Source organism: Rhamphochromis sp. 'chilingali' (genome assembly GCF_963969265.1).
Source record: "Rhamphochromis sp. 'chilingali' genome assembly, chromosome: 4".
Classification (NCBI taxonomy): Eukaryota; Metazoa; Chordata; class Actinopteri; order Cichliformes; family Cichlidae; genus Rhamphochromis; species Rhamphochromis sp. 'chilingali'.
This window is the reverse complement of record NC_137948.1, coordinates 24102392-24127608: the sequence shown is the minus strand read 5'-3', so window position 1 is coordinate 24127608 and position 25217 is coordinate 24102392. Positions and strand designations below refer to the sequence as shown.

Sequence of the window (25217 nt, the reverse complement as noted above, 5' to 3'; positions counted from 1 at the left end):
TCAAGCAAAATGTCTGCATGTCCAATCAGCTGCTCATACACTACACTGAGTGAAAATATATGTATGTGTTTTTAAAATCTCTAATCTCATATCTATCCCCCCCCCCCCCCCCCCCCCCCCCCACCGCCTCATCGTCCCGCTCCCTCCCTCTTTTTGTCTTCTGCTTCTTTTTATGTCAATTATCGCTGTGGGAGGTTCTGTGCGAGAGAATATGCCATTTAGTAATGGTTTACTCAGTTGTTCATTTGACTGACAAACTGAAAAAAGGACATTTTTTGCTACAAACAGTCATGTACAAAGTCTTTGACATGAATGTAAACTCGATGATTAAAAAAACCCCAAAACAAACAGCTGTTTTTTCCTCATCTATAGTTACTCTTTTCCCCTCCTGCAGAATATGGAGAGAGTGCAGATAGGAGGTAAAAATTAAAAAATATATATAAGAGTTGGTCACCAAAAAAAAACAAAAACAAAAAACAATGCACCACAGAGTCAAGAGCAAAAACCACCTGCTTGTCTTTAAAAACCCTGCGCCCCGCCCGCCCCACCCTCCCTCAGAAAGCACAAGATGGTAATATTGCTGTGTCTCAAGAGGTCCCCTGATCGATGGGTAACACTTTGTTTGGGACGCACCACCGGGAGCTCGGAGGATAACACCGTTAAGCTGCCATTGATTGGATTATTCTGTTTTTTTATCGCTCCTCTCCCAGTGGCTCCCACCGAACAAACAAGTCAACATACAACAATAATAAAATGACAAAAAAATCAAAATAAAGATAAACACGCTTCAAGCCCAGAAGTTTTTAACCCCTTCGGTGACCATTCGGGGCGACTGGAAGCTGCCATGGGAGTTCACCAGTGTGTGTGTGTGTGTGTGTGTGTTTGTTTTTTATCTCCATGACAGAGGCGGCGCTGGCAGACGGGCGGGCAGCGAGAGGGCGGAGGAGTGCCTGGACAGGGTGTAGTACAACAGCGGCTTCAGTAGGAACTGAGATAAAGGGGGAGGTGGGGAGGATAATTTTTACTCATTTATGAGGTCTTCTCTCTTCACGCGGCCCTCACGCATGGAAGTGTCTCACGTTGAAATTAAAAAAAGGCCCCGCCAGAGGAGGAGGAGGGAGGGATGCAAGCGAGAGGGGGAGAGGACAGGGGGGAGCGTGACCTGAGTAAGGGCCAAAGAGGAGGAGGATGAGGGAGGTCGAAGGCTCACCAAGGCACAGAATGACAGCAGGAGAGTCACCCAAAGGGAGAGGGGCCAGTCTATCAGCTCCCCTGCTCCCACTCTCCCTTCATCAAGCCTGGCCTCCTGTCTGTCTGGCTGTCACTCATATTTTTATATATATTTATATATATATATTTTTTTATATATAGATAAGATAGATATACTCACTCTTTTTTGTCTTTTCATTACAAGAGAACATTTAGGAAAATATAATACAAAATTTAATACAAGAAATATAGACTACACTAGCTAAACTCACTTTCAGTGACGAGTAGATTCTGTATGCAAGTATTTTTCTTTTTCGTTCGAGTCTTTTGTAGTTCTTTTCTTTTTTTTTTTGGGTGGGGTCAGATCCGTCTCAATGGCCTGCCCCTTTTTGTGTCTGTGTGTTTTTTTTTCTTTTTCTTTTTAAAGTGCCAAGCTCTAAAGGACTGCCAGAGACCGGGGCTAAGGATTATTAAACGGTCAGAGAGCGACAGAAGCGCCTCGTTCGTCAACAGTGACTAATGTGCATAAGTTACAGACGGGTTAGAGAACAAGGTTCACCTACATCGGTGTTCAGCCGTGCCCGAAGCTTCGCAAATAAGCCACAGATCAGCCGAGGGGATAAGGAAAGTGATTAGTTTGCTAGGTTAGATAAAAACGAGTGCCTCTAAAATGAACAAATCACTACAAGCTTGCCCTCCCTCCCCTCCCGGGTGTTTACAGCTTTGACTTGTTAATCGATTTAAACAAATATTTAAAATACCACCGACTTCTGACCGAGAAGGCGACAAGAGCTGCAGAGAAATGCGAGATCTAGGTAGATGGTGACGCGCTCACAGAGAAGCATCCGTTAGTGAAGGAGATGCAGGTCTGTTAATGGTGAGCGACAAATCCCCATCTAGAAATAAAAAAAGAAAAATAGAAAAAAAAAAGTCTCCCATAGAACCTCATGGTCTGCCAGAATCGATTAAACACTCAGAGGAAGCACCCGCCTCATGTATTTATTGCTACATCAATTAGCTACTGAGAAGGAAACAAGATTTGAGTCAAATGTAAGGAGTAGAGTTTTAGTTTTGAGGAAACTCCTTTTTTTTTCTCATTGTTTGACATAGTAGTCCATCCACACCATAGGGTGGTATAGTGTAGTGGTCAGTAGTGTGGAGTAGTGGTTAGGCAACCCAACCAGAGGGGAGACACGAGGGTTTCTACAGTATCTGTACATCTATTTACATTCTTCCTGCTCTGCTGCAGCTCTCGAACCTTCTCAGGTGGTCTGTGGACACATTTTCAGCATGTGTGCAGAGTTGAGTCAGTAAGAAGTTTGGACATTTAAGGGCAAGCTTAATTCACCGTTTTGTGGAGAGTTCGATGTGGTGGATAAACTTCTCGCAAGTGCACAGTGACTGTGAAGGTATCAGAGTCGTGCTTTGTTTGTTCGATGCGCACGAAAAGTGAAGCAAAATGCTTCCCATACTGGGTACGCTCGGGCGGTGGCAGCGGTTTGAGAACATCCTGCCACCGCCTCCAAATGAGAAACTCTAAAGGTTTCGTCATTTTTCACCAATCAGATGTTTCAAGGAAAGGACAGGACACCTCCTGCACAATCCTGTTGTGTAAAAGGGAAGAATCTGTATGATGAAAATGACTACCGAGGTTCCCAATGTTGCATATACTGCAGAACAAACCAAACTGCTTCATCTGTTATATCACAAACTGTGTGTGGTATTACTGCCACCTGATAATAACTCTCTCCTTTTACTTTTCTCGAACCAATTAACAGGTCAAAGCTGCGCACCTGACCACAGAACCCAGATTAAAAACTACAAGCTCTGCTCTGCGCTGTTTGGGTGGTAAAAAGGGCAGGTGTGTAAGGAGGGGGCGGGGTCAGGCAGGATACAGTATGGTGAGGTAGGATCAGTGGTCAGAGAAGGGAGGAAAAGTCAGCAAGTCTTAAGTGTGGACAGAATAGGCTCGGGGGTACTGCCATCGTGGTCTTGTGTAGGTGGTGTAGGTAGTGGGCGGCGTAGGTGAACACAAAAGGGGGAGAGTGGGAGGGAGGGGGATGAGGTGAGGGAAGCGTGGATGGGTGAGGAAGCTGGTCGACAGATGGATGTCCGCCATGGGTCTAACAGTGGTGTGGCTGCAGTCTGTGGGAATGTGTGCCCGTGTAGCTGTTGTCACTGGAGCTGCTCTGGAGGCTGTACTGGTCCTCCTCCTCGCCGTCGCTGATGCTGTCCACGCTGTCTGCCTCAACAGGCGTGAACTCCATGCCCTCGATGTCCACCTCTGTACACAAGAAGGAAAAAAATACACAATGTTTTGGGGGGTTTTAGTGTTGCTAGAAACTGATCAAGAGAGAAGAAACTGTTTATTTCCACACAACCAGTACGTGGGCATATTTATTAGGAAGCCTGCTGTGCCTGGAGATTAAACCCGGATTTAGGCAGCCATTACCTCCGCACAAACAGCCAGATCTTTGTGCCCCAGCAGATAATCCCTTACAATGACAAACAACTGCATGTGTGTTACCTCGTTCAGGAATATCAAACATACCTCAACAGTTCAAACTAAGCACTACAGAGACATCTGAGGCACAAAGAACCGGCTCATGGAGAGCGTTTACAGTGTACTCTAATAATACGGCGCGCAATCCATGTCTAAGTGCAATCCAGAAAGGTGTGATTGGCTCTTTAAGGACAGCCTACCTTGCTCTGAGTCGGTGGAGATGGTGGAGCCCATGCTATCGGTGCGAATGCGCTCCACAGATCCGGACACGGAGAGCTGCTCCAGGCGGCGTTTGAGGTAGCGGTGCTCTCTCTGAAGCTGCTCCTTCACATTTAAAGCCTTCCTGTCCTGCTCTTCCAGCTTCTGCACACAAAGCACACACAAAAATGCCGAAAAATTAACGACCATGCTCACCGGATTGGACCACCTCCCCGTTTTTGCTCTGCCTTTAAAGTATGCAACTGAAGTGAAGACCTCTAGTATACATATTTTCTTCCTTAGCATACTTAAGACTGGTTTAAAGGTGTCTGTTCTGCAGACATGGATTTTTTTCATCTGCAACCTCAGTCCATGCCTGTGCAGGGTTCTAGTAATTGCCTTCTCTTTACTGCACACCACATAATACACATGGTTAAACCCACAATCCAGACCAAAAAAGCTTCCTCTGCAGTAAAAGACAACACTTCTTCCTAGTGTGACGACCACAGTATTTTCCTATTGTATCACTGCTGCAGGGTGAAGTATTACTTTAGCTGAAACATGAATATTAGTTCTTGTTTTTGATCTCATCAAGTTAACAAAAAAATGAAACCAGATTTATCTTCTATCTGCTTTAAATCAGATCTCTGTCAAAGTTACAACACGACCTTGAATTTCAACATTTTATTGGGGAAGTAGCCAAATGACTGTGTGAGGTTCACGGGTTTGAAACTAAAAATAAACTTGAACTCAAAGTCAAATTTTGACTCAGAGTGGGGTTCGATTTTTTTTTTGTGCCCTTATTTGTATATGAAGGTTTTCAGTGGTGAATCAAAGCGAACTCGCGTAAGAAGAAACGGTCGCAATGCCGAGAATTAGCGCAGGTCGTCTGAGCAGAGAGGACATGCTTAGTAAACAGGAAATGAAGGGTTAAAACTCGCTACGTCTGGATTTTCCACCAACCACACTGTTGCTGCTTGTAAACAGCAAGATCAGTGCGGCGTGTCCTAAAGTCTACTTATGGTTGGTCTTCTACAGCACGGGTAGAAGCACTGCTGCTACTTTTTTTAAGCTCCGCTCACTAGTTGCTGCTGCAGAGCATTTTTTAGCACGTCACTTGGTGTCTGTGAAGTGAAACAGTTTAATGAACCATGGAGGAAAAGTTGGCAAAGCCAAATATTAAATACACAATCTAAACATCAGCCACAAAGTCTCCCACATATTTTACTTTGAAGGCTCTGTGTTAAGATTTTTTTTTTCTTCTTCTTTTTTGTTTGATTTTTATTTTCATTGAGCACCGATCCATCCTGATTGAACAATTAGAAAACAACGACACACTTAAAGTGCAGAAAAAAATTACTTAGAGGAAACAGGAGAAGTAGAGCATGAAGCTGGTACAGAGAAGATTTTTAGATTACTCTGTTTGCTTAGTCTAGAGGTTCTCATGCTTCTTCTGGTATGACCCCATTTCCAAAAGCAAAAAAAAAAAAGAAAAAGTTAAGTCCTCTCACTTGGATCTAATTTTTAATTTAATTTTTCTTCTCTTGGGTGTTCACACCCATGCACAGTGGCTCGGTGCCCCTCCAGGGGGGTCCTCCCCACAGAGGAGCGTCAATAGTTTATTCAGAAAATAAAATATAAGGAAAAAATTCACTCATCATACTGCGAAAGAGTATTAGGGCCGCATTGTGTTATTTTAAGAGCACCCTCTACAAAATGCCTTGTGAGTTAATGAAATTACACTCGAATCAGTTTTAGTAACAAGGAAATGATTTCTCTTTTGGCACTTAAACACAGTGTGGTGACAAATATAAGAATGTTGAACAGATGGTGCAGAAAGCTGCTTCTGGTCAGAAAGAAAAAGCCTCAAAAAATTTCAAAGAGCTGGTCGGATTCATACAAAATGAAATAGCTGACAATGGACAGATGAGAGGATGCCGATGGTTACACCCTCGTGCGGTACGGAGGGGATATGCTGTGTCACAACACACAATAAGACAGCTGATGTTTGATGTTGTTTCACTAACTCATGTACACAAGGCGTTTTACAGAGCAGCCCTGGCAGTTTGTTTGACTTGAAACGACAACTTCAATCTCCACTTTTTGACTATAATCTTAAAAAGAACGACATATTTTTCTTAAAGTGGCCCTAACACTCCATCAGATAAATGCTTGGTGAAAACATTAAAATGTATGCGTCGCTTAAATCCAGCATGCGATGTGCCACGTGAACACTTGAATGATTCATAAGGTTTGTGCATTTTAGTACCTTGATGTGCATCTTGGCCCTTTTTAGCAAGCTCAGAGTGGTGTGTCTCGTGCTGTCTGGACCCAAAGGCACCAGCTTCTTCAACTGCTCCAAGTAGAGCCGTAGTTTGGCACGTCTGCAAGCACACAAGCAAACACAGAAGTGAGTCAGCACACATCCACCGGCAGAAAGTGAGAAAGAACCTCCACAAAACCTCATGCACACACAAAAATCGGTGTGTGCATGAGAAGCACACACCGATTTTTCTTTTTTCCTTTTTACATGTCCTGCTCTCGCGAGCGAATGTTGCGCGATCGTGGCCTGACGCTCTTTTGCACGCTTGGTTTCACTTTGACTCTGGGCTTGACCGTGAGACATTTTCAAAGGGTTGAGGGGTTCAGAGGATCTGTGGTTAGTCATGTTCAAAGCTCCTCATCCACAACAAAGCGCAGGCTGTGCTGTACTTGTGCAAAATTGACACAGATAGTCTTACATTTACTGTCACTGCTGTGCGTAATGATCTGAGACGAGCTACGTCAAACAGTGATTAGTGAACTAATCAAGAGTTCACGAGCAACTGCAAATATTATAATAAAAATAGTGAGATATACTGTGTTAATGATTAGATTGTTAGAAATCCAGCCACGGTTTATCCATCTTCTTCTTGTAAGCTAACATGTGACACACACACACACACTTTTGGGATTTTCATGTATGCACTTTTCATTTATGAGGTGATTATTCATTCCCCAAACCTGCTCACAATTTTCTGAACACATGTGCACACACTCACTAGCGTATGGGCAGAGTGCCAGTGTGCTACACGCTGACCTAAATATCACTGTGCATAGTATAGTAGTCCCCATACTTTCCAGCACAGCTGTCTGACCGACATTTTCCAAACCTCGTGTGCGCAAAATGGCAAACCCACCGTACGCTAAAACTGAGAAAACGTGCAAAAGAAGAGACAAAAATTAGTCACCAATCAAAATGGCAGCTGTGATAAGGTCGCAGAGCGAAACTGTGAACCCTGCATCCCTGCCAAAGCCCTGCAGGCCAACAACCCTGCCCTGGATCCTCGAGTAAACAGCGTCATTTGGATGTTTATATGAGAGACAGTGAAGACAGAGTTACATTTTTTATGGATACTGTATGTTATTTAAGAGAAGATCCTATCAGCAAGATCCCCTCTCTGACTTTGCTCCATTCAGACTTGTTCAAAAAGGCCTTTGAATCCTCCATTAGTCAAGCTAGTCCATGAACTGTTTCATTCTTCTGAGCTAGCCTTCCCTCCACCACCACCACTACTGCCTTTGTCCTGTTCCTTTGAGGAACTCTGACTATATGGTAAACAAACTCCAACAACACAAGGTCTCCACCAGCCATTGCCGCAGCTTAGATAAACCTAATCAGAGAAATGAGGCTCTCTTTGAGTCCACGGTTAGTGTGCAATCATACACAATCTTTACACACTCTGTGTTTTTTTCTCCCCAGCTCTTTTTCAGGAAGGGCGTCACCTTCATTTTTATGCAAAATGAGACCATCTCAGTAGCCACGTCTGTTTCACTTAGACCTCGACCAGAGACATCTTGCGGGCAATAAATCTGACCAGTCTCACTTCATGCACAGTATCGATTTTGATGGATTTGATTGCACAATTATTAAGAAAATAATCTTAAAAACAGAAAGATATGGCTTTAATAAACAACGTGTCATCTCTCTACAGGTGCACGTAGGTGTGTGAAAGGGTCATGTGAAAGTGCTCTCAGTCTTTTATTACCTCCTCTCCCAGGAGGCAAGTCCGCCTAACCCCCCATCCGCTGAACCCCTTCAACTCTCTGCTCCACCCTGCCAACACTAACACACCCTCATCCCACTGGAAAACAAGTGTCTTCTGAGGACAGGGGTGGGGGCCACCTCCAGCTTACCCCATTCGAGCCACATGAAGCGCTTGGTCTGCAGCCAGGGGAAGCAGGCAGGGAGGAGCAGGAGTTCTGCAGCGGGGTCCGAGTATGTGGATGACTTTCTCTCTGGTTTGAAAAAAGGACCCTTTCAGTGCAGTGTGCTCAGCTGCACTAGGCAGCGCTCCATACGCATCATCCAAAGGGTAACTTGAGCCAATGGGCAACCATCTTGCACTTCACCCTGCCCCCACTGCTCTCTCATAGCGAAAAACAAAAAACAAAAACAAGGCGTTTCCCTGAATACTCTGCCCGACTACCCACCTCAAGAAAACTCTTTTTCCGTGTTTTTTCACCAGTGTTATTCACCTCAGGCCCTTCATGTATCCTGGCCTCATATTTTACCTGCCACGCAGAAGAGAGAAGTGTGCCCTGGTGCCCTTTGACCACATAAGAAACAAATGAGCAAAGAGTTAAACGCACAAACTCGCCACCAAAGGGAGAAGACCACACCCATGTTTTCTGCAGCTGCAAAAAAGATAAAAAAATAAAGTGAAATGCTGCCGGGACCAAAATGAAAATATTATTTTGCTAGGGTTGGCTGATTCGCCAAATATGTGGGCTAACAGCTTCTTGGAAAGGGTCTTACATGTAACATTTTTTCGCTTTGTTATGCCGGATTAGTTGCCTTCCCCCAGGATGGGGGACAGAATCGGCTCGGGAAAGACTCAAATATAGCCCACTGGACAGGTTTAGAAAACCTCAAGGAGGCCCCTCCCCTTTTGCCATCCAAGTGTCAGAACACTTTTAATATATACCCAACTTTAATAGCTAAAAATGAGTAAGAAGAATTTGCAGGCCAGAGACAAAATATTTGTTTCCAGAAGCTCTCTGGCTTACAAAGGTTGTGCTTTCAAAATTTGAGTCGATCTTGGTTCAGTCCACACCTGCTATCAAGCAATAATGGGTCAGTCTTTAAGAAGCTTTGGTTTTTATTTTTTCTGCATTCATATGCAATGACTGGTGGAGACCGGTGTCTGTCGGCTGCACCTAAAAAGTTCGTCGTTGCCCCCCTGTGAAGAATTCTTCTCAAATGTGATCTCTGCGGTTAAAGAAAAAAACGTATCTTAGCAGATCTTCAGTTCATGAAACTGGTGAACAAAAACCCACTTGTTCACTATTTCAGATGAGAAGATTGATACTGCTCTGATATCTGAATACTAACTATGAAGGTGAAACCAGCATATGGTTAGCCTAGCATTACACAAAGGTTAAAATGAGGGGAAACACCTAGCTTTTCCCACACCATCCCCACTAGTTAACCTTACAGTAACAAAAGTGTGCACTCTGCCCCGGCCGAGAAGAATCAGGCGCTTAGCTGCATATAATTAAGAGAATTAAACCTGGCACGTGTGTCCCTGAAAGCTCCCTCGCATTAGCAGCAGCAGCAGCAGCAGGGGTTCTCCCGCCACGAGAAATTTTTCTTCAGGAGCACACAGCTGATTCGGAGCGGGGTTTAGGACCCCCTCTCACACAGGTTTGTTATTACTTAAAAAAGCCCCGGTCACGCAGTGTTTATCAGATTGCCTAAAACCGCTGTGCAAAGCATTGCACGAGGTGAACGCATATGCTATGTTAATGATGGGAAGCAGACTGCCCCCATCACCGGGCCACATGGTTGTGAATCACTGCAAATTTTCCAATTTGTCTGGTATGAAAATAGGATAGCCTTTGATTTGGGGTTGAGGCAGATTTTGTTTGAAAGGATTGGAGCTTCGTTATACAACAATATCAATATTTGCAAGAGGTCTCCTTTTGTTTGTTTGTTTATAAAAGTTTGCAAATAAAAACTGCTAAAAATGCTAAATCAGACTGCCCCATACTCCTGCCTGCAGTTGAGGATTTAATAGTGAATCTGGTTGATCAACTTGTTTTCTGCCCAGAAATCACCACCTGACTGTTCTCATGTGCTGCCACCACGGGATGATTGTGTCTGATCTCTGGCCTTCCCTCCCCCTCCATCTTTTTTCTCCATCAGCAGCTCAGAGCCAAAACAAAGCACAGACTACGCCGGGGAGGTGAAAAGAAAAAAGGAACTTTTGCTCAGAAAGCTGCACACTGCTGAAACTGGAACAAGCCAAACTGCTGACTTGCGCTCCAAGGTTGTCGGGTACAGATCAGGCCATTCTCACAGACCTCCTCACACTCTGGGCCTTGGAAGGAAAACAATATATCTTGTTTTCCAGCTCAAGTGCATCTGTGGCAGGCTGGGTGTGCACGTTAGGGGTATTGATGTATTGTGCACCAGAGGAAAAAGGTTGCAGTGACCATTTGTGCAGTGTTTTCGCACACACACACTTTCCTGGTGGACACAGTGTCCCTCAGGAGGCTCCATCGGCACACAAAGGGCCTGAGAAGGCGAGCTAGTGCAAACAACAGACCTTCACCCCTCGCTCACTGTACTGTTTAATGAGCTCACTGCAGCCCAGCACATTCCTCCACCCATATGCACAGGGCTGAGTGGATTGTCTGGCACAGGGCCAGGCCTACTAAACAGAGGTCAAAGGTCATCAGAAGCCATGATACAATGCTAGCTCTCAGTGCTAGAGCTGCCCCAGTACCCAGAAGCAGAAAATGCAACAACTATGCCTGTTTGTTTATTTTCCTTTTGAGCTGAGCCCACAAGACATCAAGATGAAGAAGAGTTTCTGATCAGCTCAGCTTTAAGCAGGCACAGAACTGCAGTCATTCAATCTCAAGACGCATATGAGAGGATACAAAAACTGTGTTCTTGAGGAATTGTTATTCTTATAGTTTTATTCGTTATTCTTACAGCAAAGCTTAAAAAACAAGGCTAAGACCATGTATTTTACCATAGCTGTACATGCACATGCTTGTGGACTTCCTACTGATATTTTGTACTTGTCCACTTCAGGTTTTACCTCCAAATAACCTGCAGTAGTTAGTTTGGGTTATCATGTGATTACATTTGTTTTTAAATAAGTTTCTTTAACCTGAAGGTTTGCTTTAAACCCATGTGACTCTCTGACTGCTTGTTTGATTATATGACATAACCGCAGACTGCATATAAAAGATGGACACAGGCACCGTGATGTCATACATTCAAGTCACATTTTAAAGCCACTTTTAACCTTTTGGTTGTTTGTGTTTTTTCCCCCAGATCCAGAAGTGCTAAGTATCACACAGACTCTGAAACCCGGTAGTAAGTACAATTAACCACAGCAGAGCTTGTTATTAGTCAGAAAACAGCACCATAAACACGGTCGACAGGTTGCAGCTCAGAGAGCGAATTTGCAGCCAAGCATGAACAGCCTAGTCACCATAAACTTGACATTGAAAACGACCACGCCCCCTTTTATTGCATAAAAAATGTACTACCTGTACAGTTACCATCCATGCAGCCATAGAAACCAAAACTATTTTTTGTTGTTAGCTATAAACATGGCAATTTCTGCTACAGGTTTATATCAGGCTGAATATATCTTCAGGAGTGAGAGAGCAGGGAAGTTGAGACCCTGCCCAGTGGCCTGCCGACAGAAACACAAGACACACCCAGCCTTTATTAGTCTCACTGTCACCCTGCAGGTCAGCCCTGTAAGCATTCCCATTTAACAGCAATCTCACGGAAAACAAGACGGCAGAAAAATAAGACACGCTCATGTGAAACTGACAGAGTGGTTCACCACGCTGCCCACGCCAGTGAGAAGAAAGGCACGCACCGAGGCGCAGGGAGACACAAGAAGTCTTTATCTCGCTCATATGAAATGTCAGTCGTCTGGGACGAGTTATGTTTGTTTTCTGTCATCGGGGACGCCACACCCACACGCCCACTGTGTGCAGTGACAACTCTGTAAGGTGAGACAGACGGACACAAGTCCCCCATAAACACATTCTCCTGACGGCAGGAACATGGAGCTCGCTCTCACATGACTCTGCTCTCACACGCAAGGAGCAAACAGAAACCTGAAAACACACACACGATTGCAGCAAAGCAGGCAGAGGGAGGTTACTTCACTTATCGGTGAATTACTCTAAAGGAAAAGCTCAGCATGCTTTTCTGGTGATTAAACAACAGGAAAGAGTAGAAGCAGTGTGTTGCTCACTCACTGTAGTACAATTTCCACAAAACAAACTGGAATTTCCACAGGGCATGCTTGGGAATGCCAAGTAATTAGATTCATTTGATTGTTTTCGTGTACTCAAACAATCCCCCCTGTGCGAGCGAGGATCATTACAAAATCCCTTTCTCAGCACAGCCAGCTTACTGCGGTGTTAACAGAGAAACAGATGTCAAACAGATTTTAAAGGGGAGAGCGTGCGAGCGAAACAGAGATGGCGGAGGCTTAAAAATAGAGGAAGGTTTTTTCTCTGCACATCCCATTTCAATGCCAACGTCAGATGACAGACCTGGACATTAATTGCCTTTCCCTGCGTGCCATGAAAAGTACATCTCGCAAATCTTGGGACAGACTAGCAGAGACAAGTTCAGCAAGCACCATAAACACGTTCCCCTGACATGGGGCGCTCTGGTTTTATAATGGTCCTTGTCAATGATTAACATGCAGGAATCTAGTGGCATGAGAGAGGATTCCTGGCTCCATGTTGACTGTAAAAGTTGGAGTTGTTTACATCTGAAGGAGGGTTTTAGAGCAGTGGGGTGGGGTCCTGCATGAAGGTCTGGGCCTGCCTACGAAAAAATCCAGAGGGGTCAGGAAAAGAGGAAAGAAGAGATTTCCACTACCTTCCACTTTTACGTTGTTTCTCCAAGTAGCTGATTTAGAGCTCGCTTACCAAAAGGTTTAAAACTACTGCTGGACAAAAGTGCAAAACCAGAATGCCTGCAGCTGTAATCTTGCCTATCAGTGCATAATCATACAAACATTCACTTGGGGCTCACTTGTGCCAAAAAAGCAGACAGCGCTGAATGCGAAGCATTCTAGTAATACTCGGCCTGCTAGTTCTGTGACCCCACCTGCCATCCATCTTCAAACTTTCCCCATAAGCCGCTTCTCTTATTTAACTCTGCATTCCAGTGTATGTGTGTATGCTCCGCTGACCTGAATTTCAGGGTGCCTGGCTGACACACATAACAGCCACGTCCTACACTGCCTCAAGTTCCTCCCTTCAGCAACACTCAAGAATGTCTTTGTCTCCTCCTTCTCCACCTCCTCCTCAGCCATGGCCGAACCATGAATGGTTCAGTCATCGCACTTCTGTGTCTAGTTGCGTCTTTCTTTAATTGCTCTCTTTTTCCTATCCTGGAAACCCCAAAGCTATTCACACACCTTGTTAAAGTGCATCCTACACTGCTGTTTTTTTATGAGCACCGACTGTTTTGTGCCAACGAGCCGAGTTTACTGCGGAGAACACAGTAACACCTGAGCTGGAACGAGAACATTCTTTTGTAAATGTAGGTCTGCGGTGGCCTGAAATATTTGCATTACGTGTAAAGATACCCCCCGCGCCTCACCCACCCGCCAGAGCAGATCGTCCACGGGCTTTACAAAAAACCGGGTTTGATGAACTTCTTAAAGCTGGGTGACCTCAGGGTGGAGAAAATTCCACATGGGAGCACTGCTGCTGACGTCCAGCTGTGGCCTGTTTGTTACCCTTTAGTCACACACAGCTCAGCTACAAACCCAGACTGTCCCATGCCTGGATAAGTAAACACACACACACACGTTTGGACAAACCTTTTCTTTTACACGCCAACATGGCCACATGTATTAGGACAAAGCATCAGCTAACCCAAACTTTACTCTCTTTACCTATGTTCTTCCAGGTAACGACGCAAACTAATAAGGACTACGTTTGTTACATTTTGATTGTAAGTTGACAGATATATAAGATTTTTTTTAAGTTGAGTCATCCAACAGGATTTAGTGCCATAAGACAAAAATCCACTATGGAATTTTTAATCCAAGACAGAACTAGACCTCCTACGCCTTGTTTAGGCTCTAAAAAGTCAAATGTTGCCACTGACTTATTTTTAGCGTACACACATACGTCTGAGGAGTAGTCCCCAGCAGTTGTGTATTCCTTTACCTCTAAGCTGACTGTTGAAGCTGGGAGTGGCGTAACTCCCAAGTTGATTGCGTTTCAGCATTCGTAGTAGCGGTCGGAAAAGCGAGGAAAAACTGGATTTGTTTTTGCTCATACATAAAGTAGAGCCATTCATGCATCTCAAGCGACATAATGCAATCCCTGTTTTTTTAAAAACACTGCTGTAGCACGTTGGTGGACAGAGCCCCGTCACTGCTCAGTGCATGCTTTTTTGAGCGTGTCGCAAACACTTAACAGTGCGTTTGTGACACTTGCAGACAGTTTACATTTTTACTACTGTTTACATGCTCTGTCGACATCTTGGATTGTGATGTCATTGGTGGGGCTTTTCTGACTTTCCCAGTTGACAATTCCAACTTGGAAGTCGTGATTTCTGATTTCCCACTTCAAATGGAGCGCACCATTAGATCAGAGAGAGAACTGCAGGATGAGGCCTGTCAAAGTTCAAACTAAGCCTCTTCTCCCCCTCCAGTCTTTGCTTGTCTAGATTTTATTTTTATTCCCACTGCATCTTTAACTCAACCCAGATTGTTCTGTTTCGTCTGCAGACAGTTTTTTTGTGTGTGTGTTTTTTTTACACTTTTCAGTTTTATGTCACTTTAAAAATGTCACCTTGAATTTTTTACACAATTTTAAAATCAAAACCATCAACTACAATAATGGAAAAATAATTTCCGGCCTTTAAACTATTCCAGATAATAAAAGAAAAACTTAGTTATCCATATAGTCGACTATATGTAGTTGACTCTTTCAGCACTGGCTGATTCAATCTCATGACAAATAACAACATCCTTGCTCTACAGGTTCTGTAATTAGACTGCGTACAAGACATCATTAACTACAATGATTCCTCCATGATGCCAACAAAAAGGGGAATTTAACTGGCATTGTGACAGCAGGGAACTAAAGTGCACATGCAGTCACATGTGAGGACGTCACACCAAAACCAAAACTGGAAGGAAAAAATGAAAACTTTCCAAACTTTAATTACGTAGCAGCCCCTGAGAGGCAAACATGACATTTAACTTCAAAATAAAAAATAAGCAAAACAAGCAGGATATACAGCAGCCCTTAAAAGCAGCGTTGCACATTTACAGGATAAACATAGGTATAAAATCGAAGACACGACAAGGATTTATACCTCAAAACAGGAGAAATGGGAACAGATGAGTTTTGTCACTAAGAAAAAAAGAGTGAGAAGGAAGAGAGCCCTGCCCCTCCTTCTCTTCCTCGCTGCCTCAAGTTTCTGCTGACTCAGGGGCTTTTAGTAGGGCCGAAAAGGAGAGCGAGAATAAGGAGAAGGAAGAGGGAAAAAAAGACAGATAACAGAAAAGACAGATGTGGACTCTGGAAAGTGGGGGTGGGGCAAAGAAAAGATGTCAAGGAGGTGAAGTAACAGGGCCGTGGATGGGCATCCCTCCCACCAGCACGCTGCCGTAACTCAAAGAGGTGCTGCCCGGCCGGCATAGACACACATAAGTGTGCTTCACTCGAGGAAAAAAGGACCTGCTCACTGCCAAAAAAAAGTGATTCATTCACAGCTGGGAGTAGAAGAAACATGGAGAGTAAATTTAATTAGAGAGAAGACTAGACCATGACAAATGGAGGGCTTGCTCCCGTGTCCATGAAGTGCATGTAAATTTAAAGCCGAGTTCAATGGGTGCTCCACAGTTGCTGCACATTGTCTGCAGTGTGATACAGAGCGTAGTGTAAGAGGATACTGTTTGTCGAAATCAGCCTGCAAACTCGTGAGCTTCGCTACGATCTCGAAAAACTGAAACCAAGAGCACTTGAGAGCCAAAATGGGTGGGGATAAAAATAGAACTCTAAATATTTCTCTTTTCTTTTTCGATCGAGGCAGGCATGGCAAACATACCAGACAGCTTAGATTATGCAGACTGGACTTGGGCTTCCTGTAAACAGGTGATATGTGGGAAAGTAAAACATCTAGTTTCGTAATTTCTTGGCGTTGCTTGAAAAGGAAACTTGAGCTGTCATAAGCGTGATCAAAAGCGGTTAAAGTCAGAAATGGGAAGGAAGCAATGCTCGTGGAGAACAAACACACTGCACTTAAGTTTCACATAGACTCTGAGCTGATGCTCTGCAGGTCTGACGAGGGAAGGAAAAAAAAAACAAAAAGCAGCACAGTCATTCAAGAGATGGTCTATAGAGAGCTGTCACAGCTAAAAATCAGGCTGCAGCAGATAAGTGTCAGGACAGCCGACTCTGTGGGACTCCACATCCACGAAGCAGCTGACTGACTCTGATAATGGGACACAAATATATGCAGGGTGTCTCCGGAGCAGCTGCCAGAGACACCTAGCATGCACGAGGTCAGCGAACGGTACCCAGAGAGCCAAAAAGTTCCAACTTAATCAGCTTCATATAACAGCAGCAATGAATAGTTGATTAATCATTTAGCTGATTATTCAGCAAATGTATCGATTAGCCACACCGTTTCAGTCTTGGCTGCATGTGGAAAGTTTGGTATCTTTGTTGACAAACAGTTCTAAAAAATAATTTTAAAGTAATCAATAAATAAATAAAAAACAATAAAAAAGTAATAACCAAACAAAAAAAATCTTAAAAGATGAAAACCACCTTCCAAACTTGTTTGACATCAGGTCTTTCCCAATTTCAATCAACATTTTCCAGTTTTATCTCCTTTATTTTAACATCTGTTGTTAATGAAACAAAATAATTTCATATTTTTTTGTCAACTGCTCAAAGTTAAAAACTGCATACTAAAGTGTTCCCTTATTTAATAAAATCTGGTTAGAGGACATTCTCATGCAAGAAAACGTGATTTTGGTACTATTACATGCGATGCCTTTCGGCCTCTAAGGAGACGTTCATCCGCCACCTTATCTACCTCGTGAATGTATAGTACAAGGATTGCTCTGTGCAGCAGCGGGGGAAACAAAAACAACACACGAAGAAACAAAGACAGTGAGTCAGGGCTCAAACAGCAGCCACCTCCCTGGAGTCGCGTCCAAGGGCGTGTGGGAGGTACAGATTTCTGAGGCGATACTGCAGATCAAACAGGGCTGATGCTTTAAGCAGATACCCCTGAACTGGTCATACATTCATTAAACTGGTTGAACAGGACACCTAAAGACTTTTGGTTTTCTTATGAATCAGAAGTTAAAAATTCTTTTGTTGAGCATGTCTGTTAAAGCTCTTCTCTTTATATCTTTAAGCTACAAATCAAATGTGAGAAGCTCGTCAGAAAGGTTCATTGCAAGTTTCATATACTAGGTAATCTGACTCTGAGGCCAGCAGCTGAATATTCAAGGCTTCATATATCTAGGATAAGGCGTCTTAGTCCATCTGTCGGTGTGGAAGAGGAAGTCTTAAAAATTCAAAAATAAATTTGCGCATGAACAATGTAAAATGCTAAATCTTCATTGGATGATAGCTACTGGTTATCAGATATAGACTTTCCGTGTGACTGCAACAAAAGCCTGATCACGATTGATAACGTGGTCAAGTGGCATGCCAGATTCTTGATAGTCATACGCAAATGTCCGTTTAAAATGAGGAAAACATTCTTCAAGTTGCTCATTTTGTGCCGCCATTAGCTTTAAAAAGAAAATCAAAAGGTACTTGAGCAAAAATTGCCTCATTTTAGAAGCTCAGAAGTCTCTTTTTTTGTCAGTTATAAAAAACTATTAGTAGTTTCAATGTTGCGTATTAGTCACACGACGGTCGCTAGTACAACAGACATGGCTGTGCCAAAAGGCAGAGTCTGAGCCTTGTTAACACCTGTATAGTGGCTGACCATGTAATTTGTGGCCACGCTTTCAGACGGGGGTTTGACTCAGGGTGGACCACGTGGCAAAACCTTGTGACCATGCAGCCCTGTCATTTCAAATAAGAGGGTGGAGATGTTTCCACACAAACGGGCATGGTGAATGCAAAAACAGGAAAAAACACAAGGCATGAAATTATACAGAATAACTCCTCGCTTGTCACAGGTGATGATGCAATGTGACGGAGTGTTTGAACGCAACTTTATTCTTCAAAGGGCTTCTTCTTCTTTTCCTTCCATCATGGAATCAGTGACATGTCTGTCATGAAAACTCCGCTTTTTCAGAAACTCGTGGCTGCGGTGATGACAAAGGAAGTGAGTAAACCCTTTACTGGCACCCACTTTTGTCAGTTTGACTGGACGTCACAGGCGCTTGGTAACCAGCCACACCCATCGTCGGACATGAGGTAACTCCTGTGTCTCAACACCTGCAGTGTAATCAGCCGGGGCCTTCCTGTGCCTCGCAGGTCAGGGAGGAATATGTCCGGGCTTGTTTTTCCCTCTGCCACGCACATCCATTACTCACTCCCGGCCATGTGACTGGCCTTCATCGTGGGTGACAGCATGTGTCATGCTCGCTCACACACGCAAACACTCACACACCCTTTTCAGCCACTGCTCACATGCTGATAGTCACATCAGCTGTTTTCTTATTCCTGTCTGCAAGGCAATTTTTAAAGAATCTACTCTGAAGCAGCAAGGCCTTTTTGATATCAAAAAGACGTTTGCTTCCTGACAAGAAACTCTAAAGCTGTGAAGTAAAAAAACACAAACCCCACACACACAAGCAAACCATGAGCTGCGATTCTGTGCCTCCAGGAAGGAGAAAAAGCCCATTTTCAGTGCTGAATGATAGGTGAAGTCCAGATTTACTGCTTTTCTTTTCAAAGTGTCAGTCTGGGCAGGATTATAACCCAAGATTCTTCCTCACAAGGACACGAGTTTCATCCGTGAAACGGAGACAGCGTGAAGGTGCTCTTTGAAATCAGGTTATTATCTGTTTTTCAGGCACAAGAATTAACAGATTAAATCTTTGGCTCTTTGAAGACGACCTCTGATCTGATCTGTCGTACTAGTGTTTCTGATTTGGAGAAAATACCTGAAAGCCCCCATGAAGCTCTTCAATTACTACCTATGTCAGGAACTAAAAGACACACGCACTCAACACACAATCAAACACAGGCAAGATCGAGGGGGGTCAGATGTCATCTTACCTGTGTTTCTCCAGCTCATTGTGCGATGATCTGAAATGACAAAGATGACTGTCAGGGCAGGAATACTACACTACTACTACTAAAATACTACAAAAAAATCATCTGACATGACATCAGATTCTGTATAATAGTGAGAGGCTTAGTTAGTACACGTTTTGATCAGAGAGCAAGGCAGATGAAAGCAATTTGGGCAAATATGTTAAGTAACAGATCTGAGAAACAATCAGAAAAATGTGTGTCAAGAGATCAAAGAGAAGCCTAGATTCATCTCTATGTTCTTGCTCTTCTGCCTTCCGGTGGCTGTAGGCCTTAAGCATTTGAATGCTGCTGTACTATAAGAAATAAATGCAGTATTTTAATGCTTAAAACAGGACAAATTTGTTGTCTATGGATACCAGTCAGGTGGATCAAGGGCACAGACATGCAAAGACTGGGAAATGTATGATAAACGACTTCTAAAATCTTTTCCCATTTCTGTGGGACATCTGTCAGAGAGCACGCACACGAGGGCAAAAATGGCCCTGAGAGAGAGAGCTGTATCTGTGACACAGCCTGCCTGCCCCCCTCTACACATATACAAACAGCATCCACGCACCACTGCCCCCGCCGCGGCTGCTCAGCGTGGACACGGGATGAAAACACTCTCAGACGTCTGGAGGCCCGGACGCCACAGAATTCATCAGTGTGTGGGCTATTCCGAGGAGAACCCCTATTATGACACGCAGCCAGAAGCGGCGAGGGCACTGCGGTCCATCTGAAACAGGCCCTCTGTTCATGAGACCGTCATGGATACCACGGCAATAAAAACAAAAACAGCAACAACAAAAGGGACAGACTGACAACAAGCCTTTTCACATTTTCCACTGTTTGAGGCGCCCTTGTGCTCGCGAAGCACTGGTTCCCACAGCTGTGTGCCACAACGCCGTCCTGCGCACCAAAACGGGTTACAGCTGACCGTGCGACTGCTATAATGTGGCGTCTGCACAAAATCATCCCGAAAGACAACACAGGATGTTGGGCGGCTGATCTTAGAAGCCGACAAAGAGCCATCGTGGAGGAAGTTGTGCTATTCAAACCTGCACAAATCAGGGAAATGTCCCAGTCAAAGCACAGGGCACGACCAGGAAATCATTCCGAGGAAGAGAATGTTCACAGACCTGTAACTACAGCAGGTTAGCCCACACCTTTACATGTTATGTAAAACCACAGGATGGCATGAGGAGGACTTTTACATGTCATAAAATCATCCTCTAACAATCAGAGGCATTTAAAATAAGCCTTTTATCACTTTTTTATGAGCTACAAATGGCCAAAAGGCAAGCTGGGAGGACTCAAAAAGTTTTCCTACATTCAAATCAAGGAATTAGAGGAGGAAAACGAAGTCAGCTGACCTAAATTTTCACATATGGTGTGACAGAGCGATGAAGCAGGGTAATATGGGGCGATCGTGGCTCAAGAGTTGGGAGTTCGCCTTGTAATCGGAAGGTTGCCGGTTCGAGCCCCGGCTTGGACAGTCTCAGTCGTTGTGTCCTTGGGCAAGACACTTCACCCGTTGCCTACTGGTGGTGGTCAGAGGGCCCGGTGGCGCCAGTGTCTGGCAGCCTCGCCTCTGTCAGTGCGCCCCAGGGTGGCTGTGGCTACATTGTAGCTTGCCATCACCAGTGTGTGAATGTGTGTGTGAATGGGTGGATGACAGGTTGTGTAAAGCGCTTTGGGGTCCTTAGGGACTAGAAAAGCGCTATACAAATACAGGCCATTTACAGGCCATAACAGCCTTTAAGTAAACGCTTTAACACACATTATCCGTGTTAGGTTGCAGATGTAACATTAAACATTACTGCTTTGTTCTGATTTTATAACTAGGAGCCTGCATCAGCTCCTGTCTACACTTAAAGAAAAAAAAAGAAGAAGCTGAGGGCGAGTGTAAAAAGGGAAACGGCGTAACGGGGGTGGGGGATGTGCCCCAAGCTCTGTATGGAAACGCAGGCCTGGCTGCATGAAGCCCAGCGAGTGGTCTGGTGTTTGTCATATATGCTTGCGTAGATGCCCGCCTTATTCAGGCGCCGCACCCACCTGCCACATCCACACCACACCCCTTCACTCGATCACACGGGTGTACACAAAATATAATGCACGTTAACTTGTGGATTAGAGGAATGTGGAAGGTGCTGCTTTCACATTTCTGCCAAACGAGTGCAAGTATCACTTTCATATCAGAACACCCACACGTTGTAAACAGGAGTGGAAGTTAACAGAGACAATGGGAATGGAGCCACACTAAAAGTCTGATACCCATGTCAGAAATGCGTGCAAAAACACTTTTGTTATTTTGTTTATTTAATGCTGTTTTATTCATTTCTGTGCCAGTTAAATCAAAATATTATTAAGTATCATCTGCAATTATTTGAAGCCTTTTCGCTCTTCATCTTAAGGGGTTTATCTACAGAGCTATCTTTTCAGCAGTCACCTGACACAAAACTGGCGTGACACGGAGGACAAAAAACAGCAACTGGCGTCAGCAATCGCCACCTTATTTGCTGATTCCGATGCTCTGTGTCACCCTTCGTAATGACACTACTTTCTAGCGTACATCTACGTGCACTGTCGTAACCATCAGACTCACTGCCGAGCCATTTCCACACTTTGCTTCCCTAAACTATTATTAGCCAATGCTTTTTTCCCTTCTTTTTTTATCTTTCACTAGGGCTGGGCGATATGACCCAAAATTCATATCTCGATATTTTTTAGCTGGATGGCGATATAAGATATATATCTCGATATATTTTTTTAAAGCCATAAAGTAAGAACAAAAAGAGAGTTCTTAGTCAAAGCTGTGTCCCAGATGTCACACAGGCACTTTTATTAACATAGAGCAGATGTACATAAAATTTACTCAAAAATAAATTATGAGCATTTATTAAATAATAATGCTCCATAAATAAAAGAAAACAATGTTGTTTTTGTGCATAACAAAAAGCTCACAATTGTGCAGTCAAAATGTAAACTAAAAGATGCTGAGCACAATAACAAAGACAGATTTCACAGCTGCTCTGTTCCCAACTTGTACTGCGTGACTGACAGCCTGGAGTTTGAAATCCGCTTCGCAACCGCGTCTCTTAACAGGTGCCATTTATAGTCCTTATACACAGTAGGGTAATATTACGTTGAAGCACAGTACGTATCACTCCGCGAGGCTCAGCCGTAATGCTCCGACAATCCATCAAGCGGTGCAGCTCCGTAGCTTACCAAAGTCGTACTAAAACATTTTTTGACAGATTGCTGAGCGCCGTGTTCCACATAAAATCGGTTCGCGGCCATCAAGCACAACCAGAATTCATACATAAGGCGCGCTGTCAACTTTTGAGAAAATGAAAGGATTTTAGTCCGTGCAGCCCCTCTGGGCTGCATGGCGTTAGCGTGGTTAGCTCGTTAGCGTGGTTAGCTAGCTAACACGTTGACGCCGTCCAGCCCCACGCACGGGGCGATGCGCAGTAACTCGTTAACGGAGATTTGCCGTGTCCATCTTGTCGCTTCCTGCAGGTGAAGCGATGGGGGACGAGGAGTTGTGTTCAGTGAAGGCGAGGCGAGGCCGAGTAACGTTGCGTAAAGACGAAAGTGGACGAAAGAGAGGCAAACCTGCGGCTCCACAAGTATAATTATAACGTAACATAGACTATATCGATATAAAGGATATTGTCACATCTTATATCTCGTATAAAAATATATCGATATTTTTTAAAAACTCGATATATCGCCCAGCTCTATCTTTCACTTTATTAAATCAGATCGTAATGTGTTAATCTTCTAAGGAACGGAACTAGATTGACACAATCATTTCAACAATAGCCTGTTTACTGTAAATGAGACCGAAGGGCAACCAAATTTGCATGTAGCCTAGAAAGCAAGTTTCTCCATGCCTGGTGGGGATGGGGAAAAAAAGCTGAACACTAAATGGATCCAGCCTCTGAAATGTGAGGATTTCCTGCTTTTCTTTGTCACATGGCCTACTTTTAGTTGAAAGTTTGGATGGTTTTATTTTTGCTTTTAGAAAGCAAACATAAGCCTGCACGGGTGTTTTAACTTCATAGGTCACACATTACACAGCCACACATTAATTGCCATGATTGTTTTTAAATGACCTTTAATCTGCCAATGGCACTGGTCTGAGAAGAAGAAGCAGACAAACCGAAACTGAAAGCTATGCCGTGCACTTATGTAATTTCGCTTTAACTTCTTACACAGCTGCACAATAAAGGGGTTAAACTCGGTGGGAGCAACTCAATCCTCCAGACAACACCAGTAATGAACTCTGGGTGTGCTGGGCTGAGGTTCCCTTTCCTTTCCAAATATCAATTTACTTCCATCAGAAGCACGAAAGCTTAAACGCAACAACCACATAAAAAAAGACAAACACATACACACATTTGTTTAAAAGCTTCACACAGTTCCAGAGGTTGGATGCAACTGTGTGAGACAAGGTGCAGAAACGAAAGGTTACGGGCGTATGCGGTGTTTTCTCTCCTCTCAGAGATAGGTGTGAGTGAAACAGAACAGTGAGAGCAGCAGGCTTGACAGTGTACGCGTGGCACTGTTTACTGGAGAGCCCAAAACAGAGAGCCCAGCCCAGGCAGCAGACAGGAGAGTGAGACAGCGTGTGTGTGTGTGAGAGAGAGAGAGTGAGTGTGTGTTTTTATAAGCTGGCATGAAGTCAGAAATAAAGCTGGGGGGAAGGGAGAAAGGATTATATTTACCTATTATTCTGAGTTTTTTTGGAAATTGGCGAGGCTTTCGTTTTCTTTCGGGAAAACTCGGCGCTGTACGGTAAAACCGAGGCATACCCGTGCTCTGCTTCTGTAAACACAGAAAGCAAAATGAGTGTTACATTTAAGCTTGGTCTGCAAGGACGGCAAAGCAAATAAACAAAAACAATTACAATCATCCTAATAATAATAGATGACAGTGAGTCATTTTGGAGAAATAGTTGAGACGTGAAATATCAACCGGGGACTCAATTAAAGAGGAACAACACGTAATAAATCATTAATAAGATCGATTAAAGTGCAGTCTTTTTTCTTTCTTTTTTAGCACCGAGGTCTATATTATGATATAGCCACCGCTGCATAACGATTTCTGTCCTATATTTTCAATGTCAGGCTTGTTTACTCATTTTCTTACATCCAAATCCAAAGGAAAAACACTCGATTGCAACAACACACATTCGGAAATGATACTAACATATTTTATAAAAAATGACACACTATAAATTAAACATTTACACCTATCACTGTCTAGCATACAGACTCCCAGAGTGCAGCTTGCACCCATCGCCTGGTCTATGTCCCATTGTCTGTAAAGTGACATCATACCTGCACTATGGCAGTGCACGTCAAAACGTAACAAATTATTTTTAAAAAATGAAGTTAGTTGCCGTCCCAATCCCCATTTACGACATAATTACTGGCTTAGAAATGCTGACAACTTGTCTGTTTAGCTTGAAATACCTCTGTCTCTTCTTTCCAAGTACTCTGCAGCTTCCAGCAGAATTAACAAGGAATTAAGCTCCATCTTGTTGTTGTCTCGTTATTTAAAAAAATAGAAACTACTTAGTCATAAAGTCATAAAATGAATGGAATGAAAACGTTAAAAAATGTTTCAGAGCGGTATGTATGCGCGGCTACGTTCACTTCTGAGTCTTTGGTGACTCCAAACTACATATCAACAGCAGCTAACTAAAACTCACTGAAATGACTGATGGAAGCGCTGGCCAATAGGAAAACCGTATAGGCAAACGTTTGGCATTCGTCTCAACCAATAATTCGGCGGAAACTATAAGATCCGACTCTATTGGCTGAGCGCAGTTAAAGCGAGCAGGGACATGCCCTAGCAACAAGCCTGAGCTGTCCGCCTTCTCAGTACATGATAGGGTTGAGGCGGGAAAATAGCCCTCTGATTGGCTGGAAGGAAGTCTTGGGCGTGTGCTACGGTTGAACTTGGGATGTTGTTTTGGTTGCCAAATTTAATGACTTCTCAAAAAGTATGCTTTTGGTCT

The 25217-nt window shown here is 43.8% G+C and overlaps 2 protein-coding genes across 2 annotated transcripts in view; one reads left to right on the top strand and one right to left on the bottom strand.

The window, feature by feature from the left end:
* Positions 1–114: 114 nt before the first annotated feature.
* mxd4 (MAX dimerization protein 4) lies at positions 115–24889 on the bottom strand. The gene is made up of 6 exons (XM_080879370.1): positions 24670–24889; positions 23920–24019; positions 19169–19198; positions 6180–6294; positions 3913–4075; positions 115–3493 (listed from the first exon to the last, which is right to left on the bottom strand). The coding sequence occupies exons 1-6, from the start codon at positions 24731–24733 to the stop codon at positions 3333–3335; spliced, it is 633 nt and encodes a 210-aa protein (XP_080735496.1). The 5' UTR covers positions 24734–24889; the 3' UTR covers positions 115–3332.
* Positions 20305–25217, top strand: part of LOC308394818 (uncharacterized protein) — a 41703-nt gene continuing 36790 nt past the window's right edge. Inside the window, exon 1 of the mRNA XM_080879368.1 lies at positions 20305–20340. The gene's annotated coding sequence lies outside the window, so the exon portion shown is untranslated. The remainder of the gene's footprint in view (positions 20341–25217) is intronic.